The 19,999-nt window shown below is 44.8% G+C and overlaps 1 protein-coding gene across 10 annotated transcripts in view; it reads right to left on the bottom strand.

Moving 5' to 3' along the window:
• VPS13D (vacuolar protein sorting 13 homolog D) overlaps positions 1 to 19,999 on the bottom strand; it is a 256,101-nt gene that overhangs the window by 138,444 nt on the left and 97,658 nt on the right. For 8 of the 10 annotated variants that reach the window (XM_027060372.2, XM_027060377.2, XM_027060375.2 and 5 more), the window contains 10 exons: positions 16,595 to 16,700; positions 15,453 to 15,605; positions 13,016 to 13,151; positions 11,817 to 11,864; positions 9,734 to 9,884; positions 9,422 to 9,632; positions 4,422 to 4,669; positions 2,690 to 2,881; positions 2,255 to 2,381; positions 199 to 341 (listed from right to left, as the gene is read on the bottom strand). In XM_027060372.2, the coding sequence (XP_026916173.2) occupies positions 199 to 341; positions 2,255 to 2,381; positions 2,690 to 2,881; positions 4,422 to 4,669; positions 9,422 to 9,632; positions 9,734 to 9,884; positions 11,817 to 11,864; positions 13,016 to 13,151; positions 15,453 to 15,605; positions 16,595 to 16,700 (1,515 nt within the window). The remainder of the gene's footprint in view (positions 1 to 198; positions 342 to 2,254; positions 2,382 to 2,689; positions 2,882 to 4,421; positions 4,670 to 9,421; positions 9,633 to 9,733; positions 9,885 to 11,816; positions 11,865 to 13,015; positions 13,152 to 15,452; positions 15,606 to 16,594; positions 16,701 to 19,999) is intronic. The other 2 variants (XM_027060374.2, XM_027060376.2) reach the window with 1 other exon arrangement.

Raw genomic sequence — 19,999 nt, 5'->3', positions numbered from 1 at the left:
ACGTGGCTCCTGAGATCCCTAGGAGAATAGATCTGTGTTGATATCAATCTAGCATTCGGAGAACAGATACCTGACCCAATGCCAAACGAGAAAATCAGCACTTGCAGCCAGGCCAAAACGTATGGCCAGCTTATTCCTCCAAGCCTGAGGTCATCGGCCAATGGTTCTGATTCTCCCGCTGCTCCAAATGTAACCCACCAATGTTATAGATCAGCCCTGGGCGGTTTCCTTGCTGGATGACTTTCAAAGCTCGGACACCACTACCGCCATCGAGTGAGAAGCCCTGACACCAGCCCGGCATGCCTTCCGGATGAATCCCCCTTCCGATTCGCATCGTGCAGCTGTGGGGCAGAAAAGCAGAGATACATGTATTCATCCATAGGAAAGTCTCATCCACCTGTTCTAATCAGGGACCACTGCTACAGCTATCACCCGAAACGGAACTCTAATACTGGCTCCTCCTCACTCTCGGGCGATTCCCAAACACAGCAGGCCAACAACCAGCGGGCAACACCCTATCTTCGAGGCAGCCACGGCACCACAACGCATGAAATGTGCTGACATCTATAGCTAGACACGCTAGGAGAAGATTCAAGGATTCTATGAGCATAAAGCATAAGGAAAATGCTACGATACCTCATTCCTCTGAAAAACAAGAGTTCAAGGCAAACCGATACTTTCCTATCGCAGGTGTTTCAAGGGTTTGTGAAAATACCTTGAATGTAAGAGAAAAGCGTACACGTGGTTCTGCACACACAAAAGTACAGAAGAGGCAGCTGACGGTATGTTCTTTCTCAGGCCTGGTACTGTTACAATGGCAAAGCATTGTTACGTTGGCCAGTGTCTTGTCACGGATCCCGGAAACGTACTTCTTGAGTATGTGTTCCGGGTCTACCACTAATGGCCATGTAACCTTGGACGAGTAACTCTCTCTGAGCCTCAGTTTCCTCATCTTAAAGTAAAACAGTATTTCCTGCCCTGTCGAATCCATTGGGATGTTGACAGAATCAAAGGTGATGGTCTACGCAGAAACGCTTTGGGAACTGTGGAGTTCCCTGGATACGTCAAAGTGGGTCACAAATGTCAAGTCCTAGATCTGACACTGTCAGGATCCCCTCAGGAAAGGTGTGAGACATGGCTTGCCGATGTGCCAAGTGGCTGTATGTGTCTCCCACCATGTCTAGTACCCCGGTCAAGCCCCCCGACTCCAGGGCCAACCGAGCCTGCAGCCCTCCCTGGGAGACATGTCTGCGCCCACTGGCACCCAGCGCTCCCCGAGCCTTCCTAGGAAGGCTGCGGCACATCTCTCCTCCTCTGTGACAGCAAATGGCACTGTAGCGCCATCACCTGCGCTCATGTCTCTTTGGAGGAACGCTCCAGATTAGAAGACCCTATAAAAAGCAGAATGTAGGGGCGCCTGGGTGGCGCAGTCGGTTAAGCGTCCGACTTCAGCCAGGTCACGATCTCACGGTCCGTGAGTTCGAGCCCCGCGTCAGGCTCTGGGCTGATGGCTCAGAGCCTGGAGCCTGTTTCCGATTCTGTGTCTCCCTCTCTCTCTGCCCCTCCCCCGTTCATGCTCTGTCTCTCTCTGTCCCCCAAAAAATAAACAAACATTGAAAAAAAAATTTTTTTTAAAAAATAAATAAATAAAAAAGCAGAATGTCAAAACCAAGAACAAAAGGGAATTCATGCTCCTACCACATGCTCAAAGGCAGGTCATCTAACTCTCCCAACGGGTGCTCTTCCCGGCCTTTCAGCACGCGATGAGGGCTCTGAGATCTTGAAATGGCACTGTTTATGTCAAGGGTAAAAGCGATGGACCCTGAGCCCTTACACAAATCGACCTGGACTGGGTCAGTGGGGTGGCTGTTTTACCAAAGGGCCAGGCTGTGTCCCCCTCTGATGCCAGCTCTGCTGCCTGGGCTGAGGGCTCCGTGCAGGAGAAAACCAGGCAGAGAAGGGAAGGGAACCCGTGGGGGCTCTGTTCACTGGCAGAGTTACGAATAGAACTGCTTCAATACATGTAAAATAAAACTAGCTTTCATTACCAACCCACCAGATGGTTTATTTTCAATATCAAATGACACAGAAATTAGATCCAAAAAAATCCCATTAGGTCATGGTCCTATTCCCCTGCCAAGTCAGGACTGTTATCTACAGTATATTTCTACTTACACGGACACACTAGAGCCTTTGCTAATTTTTTCCCTCGCCTAGGAGCTTACTTCCCCTTTCCATAAATTACTGTACTCACAGGTTGGGCTGCTCTTTGTCCGCGTAGCAGAATAAGAGAGGGCTCAGGCTCCGGGCCAGCTCATGCTCTTCGAACTGGCCTGCAGTGTCTGTCTTTGCATTGTCCTGTCTGAAGATCAGCGGTAACCCTTTAGGGAGGAGGGGAAAGTTTACATCAATCCCACCCGGTCTATGCAAGACAGATGTACGTGGTAAAGGAAAAAAAATTGTCACAGGGGAAAATAGTGAAAACTGAATTTATTTTGTGGGCTCAGTTTGTTGTCTGAAAGGACAGTTTTGACCATGATGAAGCACTTATTATGGAGGCAGGAGAGTTTCAGCAGCTTAGACTGTTGAAGTCATCTATTTGCATTGGCTCTACTCGGTTAGCGGAGCAAATAAATCTGAATTCCCACGACCAGCGCCAAAGGCCCAGTTGAGCAGCCTCTGTACATACCTGTTTTGTTAATCAGCCAATATGGAGCAGAAATGAAGATCTTCAAGGATCCTTCTGCTCGACACACAATCCGGATGGTGAGGTTCAGCTGCCGCCGGTTGATGTCGTAGAGTCGCATTCTTACCATGTAGTTTTGGGTTCCCGGTGGAATGAGCAATTCTTTACAGAGTGGGAAGTTCTCCAGCGATACCCCTGAAGAAGATACAAGCTACTCTCTTCCTGGTTTCTCACTTTTGTTTGTCAAAATAGTCCAAAGCCAAACAAAATTGGGTCCTTCTTGGAAAAATCAGAACTATATATGGCACTGGCAAAAAATGTCATTAGAACGGCCATTTTCCCTGCACTGGGGCGAGAATAAATATGAAGCAAACCAGATGGCCTGGAAGGTACAGGAGAGAGTCTGAACTGCACAATCAGAAGGATGGAAATACCAAAAATCTATCAATAACAGCTATGATTATTGTGAGCATACTCCTCATCAGGCCCTGAGCTGGGCACCTCAAACACAGTAAAGGCAAGTACAGGGTAACAGAGTCAAGGATTCTCCAGCTCCACTGGCTGGCTTCCAATTCCCAGTCTGTCCTTACCAGCTGTGCAATGTGGGGAAAGCTAATCTGCCAAGTGGGGAGAATACCAGGAGGTCTGTCACAGGGTTGTTATTAAAAGTGATAATCCACGTGCAGCACGGCTGGGAAGAGAAGAGTGCTGGGTGTGCGCACAGTGGTCGGGGTGGGCGGTGGGGGACGTTGCCATTTCCCGCAGGGGTCAAGAAACATCGTGGAAGAGGTTGCCTAAGTGCAATGCGTGTGAGGTTCCGCATCTGTAAAATGGGGATAACAGCGTCTGCCTGAGACAGGGACTGTGAAATGCAATGAGGTGACACAGTGAGATCATTCATGAAACTGTACAAATATCTACGTCATTACCTTTCAATGTGTCTAAAACAACCTTAAAAAAAACATGTCCTGGGGCGCCTGGGTGGCTCAGTTAACGTATGACTCTTGGTTTCAGCTCAGATCATGAGCTCATGATTCGTGGGTTTGAGCCCCGCATCAGGCTCTGTGCTGACAGTGCAGAGCCTGCTTGGGACTCTCTGTCTCCCTCTCTGCCACTCCACTGCTCATGTGTGCACTTTCTCTCTCAAAATAAATAAACTTAAAAAAAAAAACAACCCACAAATCCTTAAGTGCTGCAAATACAATGATTCTTGACTTTGACTTCATCCACCCCTAGTGAAAATCACCAGGTGCATGAAACACCCCAGACCTCAATTTCCTCATCAGTAAACAGGACAAGTAACTACTGTAAGGATTACATGAGATGACGGGTATGAAAGCCCTTGACAGGACGCCCAGGGTACAGTCTATACTGAGCAAATGTTTTCTCCTTTCCTGAAAAGAGGAGAGATGTAGGATTTTGCACATTTTACAGTCAGGAAAACGTAAGGTTTGAAAAGATGAAATGACTTCCCATTGAAATCACATCAAGTAAGCAACACAAGAAAAAGGCTCTGTTGAGTGCTTCCTCTGTAAATCTTCTGGATCTGCTCAGGTTTTTTCTTTTGGTAATTTTCTAAGAAGCTTTTTTATTTCAAGTGCATAAATCCTTTGAGCTCGGTTATTGAGATAGCCTATGTGTGATCATTTTTCTAAAATGTTTACCAAATGATCACAAAAGACTCATGGACGTTTCCATAGCGTTACCACAGATGATTATCTGACTAAACCCTTACCTAATTCGATGTTCTGGGATGTGTCAGCTGTGTGCAGGGCCACCTCTTTGCCAGGTTTCAATGTCCCATTAATTGGCATTCCTTTAACATAAAAATCAAGTTCACAAGGTAACAAGTTGCAGATGACCACAGTTGGCAGGAGATATATGGTATGCCCGGGTTGTCTGAAGATCTGCTTTGCACTGTCAGAAAATATGTTTGAGGGCATATAATCTGGGTAATTCTCCTTCTTTATGGCTACGCAAAACCTACAAAGACAAAGCAGTGGAAAAACCATCAGCCTAAATAAAGAACTTGAATTTTTCTTCCTTAGTGGAGTATGAGAAAGCTTAACACTAAACCGGTTCAACAATTCAGTAGGATATTTGCAGTTTTCAATCTCAGACACATTTATACTGAGGTATATAGTTAAAAATACAGTAAGATGTGTAATTTTAAATGTTCAGTTTGGTGAGTTTTGACAAATATGTATACCTCGTTAACCACGACCCAACACCGTTATAGAATCTTTCTCTCACTGCAGAAAGTTCCCTCCTATCCCTTTCCAGGCAATATCCTCTCCTAAGAAAGAAGCAACTACTGTCTGACACTTATCACTTATATGTTGGTTGAGCCTGTTCTTGAATTGCATGTAAATGGAATGATACAGTATAGGTTACTCCCCATGTCTGGCTTTTTTTGTGTGTAAAATGAAATTTCTACAAGATGCAGCCATGCTACTATATGTATCAGAATTTTGTCCACATGCCAGTATATGAATATACCATTTTTTATTTATTCATCATTCTGTTGACAGCCGATTGGGTTGCAGCTAGCCAACTGGGTTGTACCTCCAGATCAATTTAGCAAGAATGGAAATCCTAACAACATTTTGTCTTCCAATCCATGAACTTTGTTATCTTTCCACTTAGTTAGTGGGTTTTCTTTAATATCTCTTGGCAAGGTTTTGTCACTTCTAGCATTGAAGGCTGGCACATAATTCCTTAGATTGATTCCTGGGTAATTAATGTTTTCTGGTGCTATTGTAAGCAGTGTCTTTTTAAAATTACATTTCCAATTGTTCATGGCTAGAATATAAGAATACAATTGATTCCTATATCTTAAATCTTGAAATCTTGATAACTTTATTAGGCCTCATAATCTTATGGAGTCCATAGTTCTCTACATACATGACTGTGTCATCTGCATATAACAAGTTTTAGTTCTTTTCAGATCTTTAAGCTTTTTCAATTTCTTGTTTACTTATTTGTCCCTATTACAATGGCTAGGGCTGCTACTGCAATGTCAAATGAAGTTGCTGGTTCTCAATCTCAAGGAAAAAAAGTTTAAGTATAATGGTAGCTGTAGGTTTACGACAAATGCCCTTAGGTAGACTGTAATATTCCCTTTGGTTGCTAGTTTGCTGAATATTAGCATGAATGGGTGTTGTAAGCTTTTTGTTTATTTGGCATTTAATGAGATAATCTGATAGGTTTTTCTCATTTAGTCTTTTAGGTTAATACAGTAAATTACATATATCAATTTTCAAATGTTAAAATAATCTTACATTCCTGGAATAAACTTCACTTGCTGGATTTCTATTTGGTAACAGTTAGGAATTTTTGCATCTCATATGGAAATACCAGTTTGTAGTTCCTTTTTTTTTTTTAAATAATATCTATGCCAGTTTGGGTACCAGGTATATGCTGGCCTCGTAAAATAAATGAGGACCTGTTCCCTCCTCCCCTGCTTTCTGAAAGAGTTTACCTAGAACTGGTATTATTTCTTCCTAAAATGTCTGGTAGAATTCACTAGTGGAGCCACATGGGCCTAAAGTCCTCATTATGGGAAAGCTTTTTATTAAAAATTAAATTTCCAGGGCGCCTGGATGGCGCAGTCGGTTAAGCGTCCGACTTCAGCCAGGTCACGATCTCGCGGTCCGTGAGTTCGAGCCCCACGTCGGGCTCTGGGCTGATGGTTCAGAGCCTGGAGCCTGTTTCCGATTCTGTGTCTCCCTCTCTCTCTGCCCCTCCCCCGTTCATGCTCTGTCTCTCTCTGTCCCAAAAATAAACGTTGAAAAAAAAATATATTAAAAATTAAATTTCCTTAGAACTACCCTATGACCCAGCAATTGCACTACTAGGTATTTATCCACAGGATACAGGTGTGCTGTTAAGAAGGGACACCTGTGTGTTCATAGCAGCACTATCAACAATAGCCAAAGTATGGAAAGAGCCCCAATTTCCATCGATGGATGAATGGATAAAGAAGATGTGGTATATATACACAATGGAGTATTACTCGGCAATCAAAAAGAATGAAATCTTGCCATTTGCAACTTCATGGATGGAACGAGAGGGTATTATGCTAAGTGAAATTAGTCAGAGAAAGACAAGTGTCAAATGACTACACTCATATGAGGACTTTAAGAGACAAAACAGATGAACATAAGGGAAGGGAAGCAAAAATAATATAAAAACAGGGAGGGGGACAAAACAGAAGAGACTCTTAAATATGGAGAACAAACAGAGGGTTACTGGAGGGGTTGTGAGAGGGGGGATGGGCTACATGGGTAAGGGGCATTAAGGAATCTACTCTTGAAATCACTGTTGCACTATATGTTAACTTGGATGTAAATTTAAAAAATAATAAATTATTTTAAAATTTTAAATTTCTTTATCAAATATTTGTCTATCTCTTCTTTGTGTCAGTTTTGGTAATCTTTGTTTTTAAAGAAATTTGTCATTCAAGGGTGGAATTTATCTGTACAAAACTGTTCACAGAATCTCCTTTTAATGTCTACAGGATCTATAATAATGTCTCCTCTTTTCATTCTTTATATGGTAATTCGTGTTTTCTTTCTTTTCTCCTTGATCAGTCTTATAAGACATTTACCAAATTCAGTAATCTTTTCAAAAAGCCACTTTGACATTGTTGATTTTCTCTATTGTTTGTTTTCTATTTTTTTGAATTCCACACATTTTTATCATGTCCTTTTCTATTTATTTCTAATTTATTTTGGTTTCTACCTTAAGGTAGAGGCTTACATCAACTTTACATCTTCCTTATTTTCTAATAAGAGCATTAAAAGCTACATATTTCTCAAAACAAAACAACTATACATTTTTCTCTAGAACTGCTTTTGCTGCCTCCCCCACATTTTAATGTCTAATTTTTATTATTGTTCAGTTCAGAATATTTTTAATATCCTTTGTGATTTCTTTCTTGACCCCTGGGTTATCTAGAAATGTACTGTTTAATTTTCCAAATATTTAGGGATTTTAGAGGCATCTTATTGTTACTGATTCTCACTTTAATTCTATTGTGATCATGAGATATACTATGTATGGTTTCAGTTCTTTTTGTTGTTTTTTTTTTTTTTTTTTTAGCATTTATTCATTTTTGAAAGGCAGAGAGAAACAGAGTGTGAATGGGGGAGGGGCAGAGAGAGAGGGAGACACACAACCCGAAGCAGGCTCCAGGCTCCGAGCTATCAGCACAGAGCCCGACGTGGGGCTCGACCTCACGGACCGAGAGATCGTGACCTGAGCCAAAGTCGGCCGCTTAGCCAACTCAGTCACCCAGGCGTCCCTCAATTCTTTTAATATTTATTGATCTTTGTTTTATGGCCCAGTAGATGGTCTCTCTTGAGGACTATTCCACACATAGTTGATGTGAATGTACAATCTGGAGTTGTTGGTAAAAAGTGTTTTATAAATGTCAATTTTGACAAGCTGATTGACAGCACCGTTCAAATCCTTTTGTATCTTTATTGTTTTTATTTTGCAAATTATTGACAGAGAAGTGTGAAAACAGTCCGTTATGGCTATGCATTTACCTATTTCTTCCTTGTCAGTCTGTTAACAATGGCCACTCTGGGTAAAGGGCATACTGAAATTCTTTACACTCTTCTTGCACCTCTTAAGTTTACACTAAATGAATGCCTAACTTCCCTACAGAGAAACCTAAGCTGATAGCCTCTAGTCCAGGTAAGTTTAAAGTCTAAGTTCAGAAGGATCTAACAATACCAATGTTGTATTTCCTCCAACACCGAATCTGGAAACGTATTCCTTATTCTCTTTGAAAGGGGCAAACGGGAGTCTAAATGATTAGATAATTTTGTCAAGGTCCCCAAGGAAAGTCAGTGCTAGGTACACGAGCCTTCCTCCAAATTCCTCTGAAATCCATCATATGAAAACTTCTAACCCGAGGATTTTGCTTCTCAATTTAGGAATGGGAACGAGTATTATTTTTTTCTTCCCTCTCTACATGTCCTCTCTTTATACTGATGCACACAGACCAGTGTCTGATCCTACATGTGTGTTTTGGTGGTTTCTCCCATAAATATTAGATGATAAGCAACAGTCCCACCTCCAGCAAAGATTAACCCTTGAGTCCTTATAAACTCTAACACCAGGACTTAAGGAATAAGAACTTTATGATTTTAGGGGTGCCTGGGTGGCTCGGTCGGTTGAGTGTCTGATTCTTGATTTGAGCTTGGGTTGTGATCTTGGGGTTTGTGGGTTCAAGCCCGGCATCGGGCTCTGCGCTAACAGTGCAGAGCCTGCTTGGGATTCTCTCTCTCCCCCTCTCTCTCTCTCTGCCCCTATCCTGCTTGTTCATTCGCTCAAAAAATAAACTAAAAAAAAAAAAAAAAAAAAAAAGAACTTTAGGATTTTATTTTATTTTATTAATTTTTTTTTTTTAACGTTTATTTATTTTTGAGACAGAGAGAGACAGAGCATGAACGGAGAAGGGTCAGAGAGAGAGAGGGAGACACAGAATCTGAAACAGGCTCCAGGCTCTGAGCTGTCAGCACAGAGCCTGACGCGGGGCTTGAACTCACGGACCGCGAGAGCATGACCTGAGCCGAAGTCGGACGCCCAACCGACGCCCAACCCAGGCGCCCCAGAACTTTAGGATTTTAAATAAGCACAACTGAATCACTAAGGGTCCTCAGAGAGAGAATGAATTTTTTTTAAAAAAGCAAAATTGACATGCCATCCCAGTACTGTGCGTACCTGAAGAACCGGCTTTTGTCCAAGTCCATAGAGTGGCACTCTCGTTTGCTGCTGCTAACCTCTGCAGTCTTCACTACATTGGTCCAGTGGATAGGAGCCTTACAGAAAAATACGCCCAATCCCTTGGGCCGGGCCTGTAGCCGCCAAGAAGTGAGATGTAAAGGCACAGCAAACGAATCCCCTGGCATGATGGCAGGCAGCACCACAGGCTCTGGCACAGAAAACAAGGGTCAGCATCTTCGGGGAATGGTCTCCCACCCAAAAGTTTGACTCTCTCAGGATAAAAGGGGGACAGACTATGTCAAAACTCACTGTCGGGAGCTGACGGGCTATCCAGTCTTAGTTCCATTGGTGTCTCAAGCCTGTTCTTCACAATGAGGGCAGACCGGACGGTGATGACTTTCCGAGCACTGCCTTCCATCGTCACGGCGAAGACCACCCGGACAGGCGGGAGCGAAGAGAACTGTGAGTAAGACAGGAATAAAAGCACCACAGCTGTGCTCGTGAAAAAGCACACAAAATACAGCAATACCAACTAGGATGCCTAAGTCAAAAGCATCTTATTACTCTAACCCTTCAGTGAAATTAGTCATTCAACCCTAAAACCACTCATCTTTAATAGGCATGAATATCCTATAGATAGACCCCATGAATGTAGCCAATCTTAAACATTTCTAGAAAAAGACAGATACTCTACTCAGACGTGGTGTCACAAAGTGTATCACAAAGAAAAATCAGTCCGAGGCCTCTAGACACATTATAAAGACACTAAGACCCATAATAACCTATTAAATCTTCCAAGCTTCCTGCAATTTGATAAGAAACTGTCTGCTGGAAATCACCCTAATGCCCTTGGGTTCTTATACCTCAGCCCTTATATGGGAACTGTGAACGACACTTGTTTTCAACTCTACTGGAGGGGACTAAAGATCATCCAAAGCAACCAAACGTTCAGAAACACTGAGGTAAGACTTTGAAAAACATGAGATGATTTACCTTCTGTGGTATTTTTCTCTCAGATTAACATTAAAGTGAGAAACACTCCTTCAACACTAACAATGGGCTGGATACTACCCAATACACACAGAAAAACAGAAGGAAGTCTTCTGAGATTAGAGCCTGTCTCTGTAAAATCCACAGAGTGTAGGAGAAAGAGTTGTCTGCATTGGTATGCCTTTCACAGGAACAATAATTACTTTTTCCCCCTAAATGTCATGAAAATTACTCTCTAGGCCCATATACAATTTGTTGACATGCCTGTAGAAGAAGCAACATTTGTATTTCAAAGAGCTTTAAAATCAAACTTCTCTCTCTTCACAACTTTTTCAGCTCTGTCCAATAATCACTCTTTCATAAACGGGACACCGAGGTTCCGAAACTCAACAGAGCGGAGGGAAGTCATTTATTTTTGGTCTTGGGTTGCAGCCACTACTTTCTTTTTCCATGTGTTCATTCACACATCCAACACACGTTTTGTTTTACTATCAAGTGCCGTGTTTTTTCTTTTTTTAAAGTATAAAACCCCACATCAGGTACACCAAAGAGGAGGTTTCTGCAACTACCATTCTTTGAATGAGTGCCCAGACATTACTGACAGTGCTTCTTTTTTTTTCTCAATGGAGAAACAAATGACACTACATCCAAGCTTTTCATATTGCCAACTTTTTTATTAAAACAAACAATATGTGGAAACCAAACTAATGAACAACAAAATGAAGAGCTCCTCCATGTTTTGAACCAAGACTTCCAGGAAGGCCCAATGAAAAGACAAACTATCAGTTTCTGGAGGGTTTTCAGAGGGACAGAATCCCAGCCAAAATCATCACCAAAGCCTCCGCTGACCCAGCCTGGCAAAGCCCCGAAAGGGCCAAGGCCCAAGAATAATAGTTTTAAACCTTGACACTGCTGCTTCTTAAACATACCTGAAATCTCACATTTCAAAACCTACTACCGTCAGAAGAAAGTAAAAGCACAAATATGAAAAGAGTTTTTTAATGTCATCTTCTGGTGACGTTTCAAGAGCCAAATGGGGAAAAAAAAAAATCTTACTATTTTTCATTCTTATTTACTTTTATGACCTTGCAACTAAAACCTAGGAAATGCATACAGCCACAGAGGGTTAATTTATATTTTAACTTAGAGAAGGGGACCTTGAACCACAACATGGGTGTTTTCTCCTCCTCCCCTGTTAACGCTAGGTCTAACATACCAAGTTAGTTCAAACGCTTTCTTGCAGGTTCTTATAAAAGGAAGGTAATTGTTAACAGAAAAGGACAAAGGTCAGTTTCAATCACACATAGGTCATGAAGTCCTGGGATCATCAGGACATCTATGTATGGTTGAAACGCAGTGTATACAGTCAATAAACGCAGTGACACAGGAAAACCATACTCACATAAACCTGGGGATGAATAATATTCGTTCTGCTGCCTGGGCTGCCAATCTAAGAAAAGATTCCAAAAGTCAGAGAGCCAGCGCAGACCTCAAATGACAGGCATCGTTAAATTCAATGACAATGTAATGTGCTTGAAAGGGTGGGATTTCTAAATAGTCTCAGTAAAGTGTGGTCCATCGTGAAGAGAAAACATCTTAGAGGATATGGAAAAGGCAATATTCATTTTACAACCATTCCATGTACACGGAATTTCTCCAGGACACATCAATACAACAGAAAGGTATCTGTGGGGCGGGGGGGGGGGGGGGGGGGGGGGGAAATGATTCCTTTCCTTACTAGATGGAAATTTAGGCGGGAACGTAATCTGGAAAGAAGGCTTCCTCTTCTAAGAAACTCGGGGCACAAGAGCAGAAGTGGAGCGAGAACAGTGTTCTTGGAGGGAGGGTATTTTTCATGAATAAGGGAGCATGGGGAAAGCTGTGAGGCCTTTGCACTTTCTTCTTCATCACTGGCTACCCCGAAACAAATGCAGTTATCCTCCGAAGTACGACCGGGTCCTGGCGGGAGCCCCTGAGGCGGCCACGCCAGCTGCAACGCCAGCCTCTACCTGCGTGTCCCAGACAGGGAGGTCGCCTGTGTCACCGCCCAGGCTGGCCCTGCAACCCCGAAAGACTGCAGGCTGGGGTCACGTCAGGGCAAGCGTGTGTGAGAGGATGTGTGATCAGAAAATAAGTAACGACGGTGGACATCCGTCCTTATGCCAGAAGGGAGGAGAGTGGAGACACAGAACTAGAAGGACCAAGGAACAGCACTACGGAAATGTAAAGAAGGCCGTATATAAAGGAAGCAGAACAGTACGTGCAAGTCGAGCCAGTACACACGCGTCTGGCAGATTAGTACACTGCCAGTCGGGCTAAGTGAGTACGAAATGGGTCTGCACAGGTGAGGTAATATATGTTACCGCCGATTTTGGATCTCATTTCTCTGCTGAAATTGACCACTGGCGGCTTATCTACATATTGACCAGGACCGCCTACGACTGACCCAAAATATACTTAGGTCTTCCTGCTAGAGCTAGGGGAAACGAGGAACAAGATTTCACTAGAGCAGAGTGACAGGCTTAACCTGTCTGACTGACTTTCAGGGCATGTGGCCGGGGCACCGCGGTGCCACTAAATACCCATTCTAGAGCCACACACCGTAGAGGAAGAGGAATTCTTATCCGGTGCTGCATAGCGGAAAAATGTCCCGACTTTGTCCACAGACACTGGGCTCACTTGCTCCCAGCCGTTCACTCTCACTTGCAGCTGATGAATCCGGAGGTCGTGGGTGTGTCTACCAAGGAGAACACGGGAAAGCATGTTAAGCACAATCGGAAAAAGGGTAAGAAAGCGGAAGCAAAGAGTCAAATCTGATTTACCGTATAAAGACCTAAAAACCCAGTTGGCCAAGCCTTTTTGAGGATTACCTAATGCGAGAAAAATCAGGAGAATATTTTTAAGTGGGTGTTACACTTAAAACAAAAGTGCAAGATCCGTAAAGCTTGAGCACGAGCGCGTTTACCCTCCCTTTGTACAAACTTTGCAAGTCCTGTGCACAAGCCCAGCTTCTTCCCCCACCAGCCCCACCCCAAGCTCGATAAAATGACGTCAGGTATAACCATTGCAGCGGGGCGGTAAAGCTGTTGCACCAGCAATGTCGTCACATAACCGTACTCTCGGAAATGCGTAAGATGGCATTTCTTCTTGGCTCCCTACTTCTCTTGGAACCACATTCAGTTGTTTGGCTTCGGTCCTACAAGACTACAGACAGGTTATGAGAGACGGAGCCCTCCGAGCGTTAGGGCTGAAGTCCTCGGCTGAAACTAGAGCAGAGAAGGCAGGGGGCAGAACAGGAGGAACGGGAGGAAATTGCACATTTAATTCTATTTTAGATTTTGCCTAATTCAAGCCAGAAGCCTGAAATGGGGAAGTGGACTTGGGGCTGACAGGAAAGGGGGAGGGAGGCAGGGAGTGGGGGTACCGTGCGCCAAAGAGCTGGAAAAGCCAGAGAAGGCATTTATTTTGATGAATTCAAGCAGAACAGTGGGACTTGAAAAGCATTACTGGACGGGTATACTAAAACGGAAATGACAAAGAGGTCTAACCCCTTCTGTCACAACGGAGGCTGTGCTGATTAAGAAATGCAGCCAGCACTTCTACAATTGGCTTCTCCAGGAACTTTGTGGAACAGGAAAATGCTCCCCACTCATCCCTGGAAATTCTACCGTGGCTTCCAGGTACATGTGCCCAGCACGGTGATTTTCTAAGCTCCGTTTTTCCTGTGTAATCACCGAGGGGGCCCACAAGTTCAGAAGGCCTGCCACGAGGGAATGATGTGTGCTGGTACAAGTGACACATGAGGAAGAACTGTCTGACTCGGGGGCAGGTTTGCACGCAAAGACTTAAAGCACACGGAAGCAGAAGACCACGGAAGGCTGAAGCCGAGCTCTTAAGTTTCAGCCCTGCTTGAAAACGGGTATGAGGCTCAAATGCTAAAATCTTAACCTATTCGCTATCCACCCGATAGCCCTTCCACTTGAACATGTTTGCAAATAAAAGGACATTTTATGACCTCTCAGTAACCAGACAGAACCTCTTTCACATTTATCCCGGTCCTCTGGCTGGCTGTTTCAAGAGTGCACTGGCCAGCAGTCTCCCCAGATGAGTCATTCTTATCCTCCTTAGAATCAGAAGTCCTTATCATTATTGGCCCTGCTTCCTGAAACCACTTGCTTGCTAAGAGTGCTATGTGGCACGTGCATCTCTTAAAACTAAAACCGACGTGCTCAGATAACCTTTTAAGAATAGCATGTCATGCCAGTTGTGGAAAGAGTAAGTCACAGGGAGACAAGCACAGCACAGGGAATATAGTCGGTGGCCCTGTAAAAGCGCTGCGTGGTGACAGATGGCAGTCGCACCTGTGGCGAGCACAGCCTAACGGAGAGCTGTCCAATCACCACGGTGTACAGCCGAAAACTACTGTCACACTGTGTCAACCATACCTCAATTACAAAAAATAACAACACACAACAAAATCAGGTCACCACTGTGCCATAAAAACCAGGCTAGGACACAATGAACTTGACAGCTGCTCTCCATCTTTCGGCCAAATTATGGGAAACACACTGGTTATCAGCTCATGTGTCAAATAAAGGGATAATTAATGGAAACGAAATGTATTTCCAAGACAGTGAAAGGAAACACTGATTTTCAAAATACCTTTTAAAAATAAAACATTAGGGGCACCTGGGTGGCTCAGTCGCTTAAGTGTCCGACTCTTGACTTTGGCTCAGAGCATGATCTCACAGTTCGTGAGTTTGAGCCCCACGGTGGGCTCTGTGCTGACAGCTGGCAGCCTGCTTGGGATTCTCTGTCTCCCTCTCTCTCTGCCGTTACCCCACTCTCGCACACACGCACATGCTCTCTCTCTCTCTCTCAAAATAAATATTTTAAAACATCATCATAATAAAAAGATAAAACATTAAAATCATTAATAAAGGCAAGTGAAAACGTAAAACACTAGAGACTATCTTTTATAATATACAGATATATACAGTCTATTTGGTGGGGAGGAAGAGAACACACAACGCTTTACCTGTGTCTTAGCTTTCCTCTTGCCTCAAATTCAAAGGGCATCTCTTCACCCGTGAGGACTTCCCGCCATTCGCTGACATTGTGAGCATCATCAAGAAACGTTCCATTCCCTTCTGGAACGAGCCCTGGACTCCCACTGTGGGACAGTGCAGCCCTGGAACCAAAGCAGACAACGCCAGCTTGTCCCTCTTTCTCTCTCGACTCCCTCTCACCAGAGCTTGGTGCTGGGGGCAGAAACCCTCCGGGCACTCAATCTACATAAGAAGGCCATACAGCCTGGCTACCAGGATAACCTAAAAGGTCAGTAACTACAGTTATCTTTGTGACCATCACGGCTTCTGTGAAGCTTTAGAAACAGCTGAAAGCTATCACTGCACAGCCACTTACCTCCAGCAACAGAGCCCAGTACACAGGGAGATGTGTAAACTCAGTCATGAGTTTTAAAGGGAGTTTTTAAGTGACTATCTGGAATGGAACAGACCTAAACTGCTTTTAAAAAACAAACATCTCCTCTGAAGCATTATCATACTTAGTGGAGGCAGCAGAAACGTGGCTTCGAGTCAGCAGATTCTGTTACTTATTTCACGCACCTCATTCGCTAAATTGGAAAGATCAGCGTATATTTGGAGGGTGGAGCCAAGGTCTACACAGGCAGAAAGCTGGTAGAGAACACTGTCACTCCGCCCAGGTAACCTCTTTGTTCTCCAAACTCCACCCACTTCCATCTGGGGTGAATTGCTTTAAGTCTGGAAAAGAATTCTTGGTGGGAGTTTAATATGGGGGGTGTTTTCAGAGCCATCTTGGAAGAAAAATGCAGGCTGTTTGGTTTAATAACCACATACAGCTTCTTTTCAAAGGGGGTGGGGGTGGAGACTGAGAAAAGATGGGGTGACTTCTCCCTCCCACCTTCATACTCACATCCCTAACCTGCTGGACTTTTACCTTAAACGTAATGGGCATCAGGGCCGGGATCGTAATCTGGGTATTTCAGACTCAGGACCTACTTCTCTGGCCACAGATTCCACCTCCCTCACAAAATCCCAGCAAGACAGCAAGTTACTGACTCAAATACAATCCCAAGGGCTTCAAGAAGGAGCCCACCTTGCTCTGCTGGGCCGGCACACAGGAGCAGGTGTTCCTTACCTGGTGGGTGTGGTGGTCAGGGTGGCAAACCACAAAGTACAGCCTGTGTGATTCCTCAGAGCAAAAGGGATAAAGGGCTGCCGGCGCTTGGGGGTTTTCACCTCTGCTGTGGGCAAACGGAAGGAGGCCGTTAGCATACCCCTCCATCTGCGCAGCAGAGACCCCCGCCCCACAGCTGCACACAGGGCCCCTAACTGTCTCTTGTGCAAAGGGGCCGACGGCGGCTGCGGCAACAGACGCAGAGCCACCACAGGTGTGTCGACAGGACTCTCAGGGTCTCCACGTCCTCTGCTGCCTGCTACGTGGCAACCGTCCCCCTACGACTGGCTGTGACGAGGGACTGCTCCCAGCCCCCAGGCCTCCCACAACTCTTGTGGGCCTGCATTCAGGAGAAGGTGCCCGGCCCTACCCAGACGATAGCAAGACACAGCACACATCCTTGTTCAAACGTTGTCCAAAACGCCTGCGCTTTAACAAAGACGCCCTTCCTAGAACAGCTACACTTCAGTCATATTATGCACATTATAGCAAAATTAAAACATTCTTTTCTATTCTCTCAAATTCATATTTTCCCCCCTCCCTCCCTGGAAGATCAGAAAGCTACTATCCCAAAACTTTTTACATGAGATTTTTAGTTGTTGTTGTTGTTGTTGTTTTTTAAACGTAAGATGTAGAGCACCATCTGCCGTGGGCACTACGGGGACTACAAAAGGAGCACAAAATATGATTTCTTTTCACAGAACAGCTTCCTGTCAAGGACACTGGAAAGAAATGGTGATCAATCACAAAACCGTAAGTAACCAAATCCCAGAGCCCTGACTAGAAACACTGGAAGGAAACAGAGAAGTGGGAGACCGTGCAGCCAGGAGTGGCTGCCCAGCGCCCAGCGTGCCTGGAGGCCCTTTTGCGGCACCGCTGCCCTGTCGTGCAGTCTGGCCTGGACCGGCGGGTCGGGAGGACGGGCACGGCTCTGCTCACCCAGGGCCCACGTCTCCTCTGCCGGTGGCCCTGGGAAAGTGGGAGGGGGCGGCAGGAACCGCAGAGGCAGGGGCCCCGTGCTCACACTGCCCATGCGGCCAGCTTTAAAGCAGAGAAACAGCCCAAGAAGGACCCGGACCCAAATGGTCTGCAGCTGCGGAAAATGACATCTAGGAGTGACTGCAACTGCCCACGGACAACACAAGAGCAAAATTAGATTCATCTTCCAGGACCACATGCTTCCGGCCAGCAAAACAAGAAGGAAACCTGCACTGGGCCGTGCCTTCTCCCACTGCTTGGCTAAGGCCTGGGCTGGGATCGTGGAAGTCAAGAATTGCTGCTGCCTTTTAAAAAATAATTGCTTGCTTTTCTTCCCCTTTGTGCCTTCTAAAGTTTTCAGAAGTTAGTTACTAGAAACGCTGCCAAAAAAAAAAAAAAAAAAAAGCAATTACAAGCTAAGGCAAGTTCTATTTCTGAAAGGACACTGGCTCAGGGGAGTGAGTCTAAAACGGTTGGTCCGATGAAGAGTGGTCTGCAAGGCGTCCCCACAATTCTGTAGTTAGTCTTTAGAGATGCCCCACCTACTTGCAGTGATCATCTCCTAGAATATCTCCTAGATGACCACCCAGAATATACCCATTTCTCGTGCTCTCATACCAATGGCCTCACTTAATTCACAAGGTTGGCTTTAAAAAAAAAAAAAAAAAAAAAAGTTCATCTAGGACAAAATTAAGGAACAGCCATGAGGCTAGTGACCAGGGCAGAGGGGGGGGGTAAAGATTTAAGAGCTGTCTGCAGGGGCACACAGACCTTACTGTGGCACCTTGAGAGGCCCCAGGCGTGCAGGGAGACGGCTGCTTTATGACAGCAGATAAAGGACCCAGGAGGAAAAGAAGCCAGATGTGCCTTCAGAGCCTACTGTGAGCCAGACTGTAAGTTTCCATTTGCAAATTAGATTAAAAAAGAACAGCTGGCAAATGGCTTTGATCACACTGTCACACAGAAAGAAGTGCTAGGACTCCACATCCAGATAGTCGCAAGCGCACCGCTCTGGAATGAAACAGCCTGGGGAGGCGCACCGCTTAGGGCCCCAAGCTTCTTGCATGGATTACACACAAAAGCACAGGCTTCAGCAGCCCGCTTCTCTGAGAATAAAAATACACGGAGTGCTCACAAATCCAAACCCAACAGCAGGGGACAATCTGACATCTCCTGCACTACAGCCCAAATCAGCTGTGAACCTGCCGTTGGCACGACACAAGAGAACAAAACTCCCAAGTCCACCCAAGAGAGAATAGCATATTCCCTTGTGGCCCCAGAAAATCTGCCTCTAGTCTAGTGACCAGACCTGGTTTCTTCACAGGCCAAGAGAACCCGAAGCTCCTCACGTCCAACTTGGGCTTCGTGTGGCTGAGGAAAGTTCTAGCCTGCTAGACTTGTTTCACAGAGCAATGTGGCCCTTATAAACGTGCTTTATAAGCATCCAGTCTATCAGAAAGGACCTGGCTTGTAAATCAGAAGAAACAGATTAAAGTCCCAGGTCTGCTCCTAGCTAGTCGTGTGGATAAAGGCAAATTTCTCAGGCTCTCTCAGCCTCCATGTCCTCATCAGCTACGGGGAATAAGGTTTTGCTTAGCCTGAGAGATTAAATAACAGAGGTAGAAAGGCTTAGAGTATAAATCCATCAATAAGTGAAGATTCAATCGCAGGTTTCCTTTGTGAATCCTCTCCCTAAACATCCATCTGCACAAAACCCTGGCAGAAAAAAACCCACTGTACTGCCCCTGTGTATGAATATTCCTGATCTGAACAGAGGAAGCTCTAATGGTCTTTTTTACAAAATACATCACGACCCGGCAGGATCTGGGGTCAGCCAAGTACATACATAAACCATAAACTGCCCTCCTTCAAACTAGTGAAGAAGTGAACATCGTGGGATTCCAAATCCTTGAGGTTTATGGTCTCCTCTATCATATTTACTCATTAGTCAAATTCTCAAGAAAGCTTAAATAAAGGGTCAGAAGACAAAAATAAAGAACATTTTATTTTCTGTCTCTGAAGCACTCAATTTATAGCTAAAGAAATCACAGTTTGTTTCTAAGCAAATATTTACCGGGAAATTTTTTCTTAGCTCAATTCCTGATCAGGATAGCTCCTATTCCCCAGACCCCCTGGCATTGCCCTAAGAATAAACATTCACTGACAGGCGCCTGCATGGCTCAGTCGGCTAGGGATCCGACTTTGGCTCAGGTCAGGCTCTCGGGGTTCGTGGGTTCAAGCCCCGCGTCGGGCTCTGTGCTGCTGGCTGGGAGCCTGGAGCCTGCTTCGGATCCCGTGTCTCCCTCTCTGTGCCCCTCCCCCACTCACGCTCTGTCTCTTCTCTCAAAAGTAAATAAAACATTTATAAAATTGTAAAAAAAGAATAAA

The sequence above is a fragment of the Acinonyx jubatus genome, chromosome C1 (assembly GCF_027475565.1).
Source record: "Acinonyx jubatus isolate Ajub_Pintada_27869175 chromosome C1, VMU_Ajub_asm_v1.0, whole genome shotgun sequence".
NCBI classification, from domain to species: domain Eukaryota; kingdom Metazoa; phylum Chordata; class Mammalia; order Carnivora; family Felidae; genus Acinonyx; species Acinonyx jubatus.
Note: the sequence above shows the minus strand (reverse complement) of the source record. Positions and strands in the feature narration are given on the sequence as shown.